Source organism: Phytophthora parasitica (genome assembly GCF_000247585.1).
Source record: "Phytophthora parasitica INRA-310 unplaced genomic scaffold supercont2.20, whole genome shotgun sequence".
In the NCBI taxonomy this organism is placed as follows: domain Eukaryota; phylum Oomycota; class Peronosporomycetes; order Peronosporales; family Peronosporaceae; genus Phytophthora; species Phytophthora nicotianae.
In genome coordinates, this window is record NW_008649006.1 from 509737 (window position 1) to 511137 (window position 1401).

Here is a 1401-nt window from a genome sequence, read left to right on the forward strand (position 1 = left end):
AAGTGCACACTGAGCTTGTACTGGCTAGCTTTTCAAAATGAGCAGTGGCAAGCGTACGTCAACTGCATCCCTCTACAAGGTAGCGGCTCAGCGACGCAAGCCAAGCCATCCGCTGGTGGGTCAGCCGGCGGAGAGCAACCCCCTTCGACTGAAGGGGAGGCAAAGGGTGGATCCTCGAATGAGGAGAAGGCCCCTGAAGCCGAGACCCAGTCGAAGGATGGATCCTCCTCGAAAGGTGAGAATTCCCCTGAACCTGCGTCGCCGCCTCCTGCAACGGCTCCATCGACTGGGAATGGATCCCCATCATCAGAAACGCAGGAAACCAAGTGCAAGGCCCCAGCCCGTCGTCTTCGATTGAAGGTTTTGGCTGACTAAGTAAGCTGGTGCTAATTTGTGCGCTAACTGCTTCGATGGTGGGACTAGCTGTAGTGCCACTGTTTTACATTGATGTAGTCGTGTCAAAAGAAGTGTCGTTTATGTATATCCTGTTGGTTTTCGAGAAGACCGGACTTAGGTAGCAAATATTTTAATCTGAAAAGATTAATGAGTTGTTTATATCTACTCCTAGAGTGCTGTCAAGGAGCTAGTGCTTTGTTGAGTGCATTTGACCATCCACACTATAAGGTCTGGTGTGGGGTTAGAATTCTTGCTGACTTCTTATGTGCAGTCTATATCCTCCCACATTGTGCCAACCTTCTCGGTCTGTTAGTTCGACGGTTTTGCACCTTGCATTATCAAATTCTACACGAATCAATTGCGTCTGTTGGTTCGAAGGTTTTGCGGGCAATCCCTTGTATTGTTAATTTCTACACAACTCCACAAAAGACGATCCTAGCATTCCGATCATGCGTAGACTGTAGTGCGCTTCAGAATACAAGATCCGGGATGGACTGTAGATTGTTTTCATGCAGACTTGATGCAGAAAGAACTATCAAGATAAATATTCAACTTCTTTTTTTTTACTATCCACTAATACAAATCACATGACTACCAAACTCATCGCAGCACTGCGGAAGAATCCTCCTACATTCGCAAGATTCTTCGAAGCCACATAGGGGCTTAGTTTCTCCAATGCAGCCCTTCCTGACTCCTTCTGCACGTCATCACCCGTATTTATCAGTTCTTCCAGTAGCGGAATGGCTCCGTCATGAACAATCGTTTCACAGTTGTCTTCATTACTGCTGGCAAGCTTTCGTAGAGCAGCTGCAGCGTTCGCTTTCTGAGCAATCGTCCCAGACCGCAAGAACTGCATCAGTGGCAGAATGACCTCTTCACTCGGGAACACCACATTGCTGTTGTTGTCATCGGCTCTTGCCAGGTTCCCCAGCGCTCGCAAAGCTTGCGTTTTCTGCTCGTCCGTTCCCGACAGTACAAGCGTCACGAGTGGTTGCAAACCTCCTT

The 1401-nt window shown here is 48.3% G+C and overlaps 2 protein-coding genes across 2 annotated transcripts in view; one reads left to right on the forward strand and one right to left on the reverse strand.

The window, feature by feature from the left end:
- Positions 1-37: 37 nt before the first annotated feature.
- Positions 38-375, forward strand: PPTG_22641 (hypothetical protein; the record flags this gene model as incomplete). The annotated part of the gene is made up of 2 exons (XM_008905497.1): positions 38-53; positions 125-375. The coding sequence occupies 2 exons, from the start codon at positions 38-40 to the stop codon at positions 373-375; spliced, it is 267 nt and encodes an 88-aa protein (XP_008903745.1).
- Positions 376-979: 604 nt separating this feature from the next.
- Positions 980-1401, reverse strand: part of PPTG_10060 (hypothetical protein) — a gene marked incomplete at both ends in the record, with an annotated part of 2250 nt that continues 1828 nt past the window's right edge. The window contains one exon of the mRNA XM_008905301.1: positions 980-1348. Within this exon, the coding sequence (XP_008903549.1) occupies positions 980-1348 (369 nt within the window). The remainder of the gene's footprint in view (positions 1349-1401) is intronic.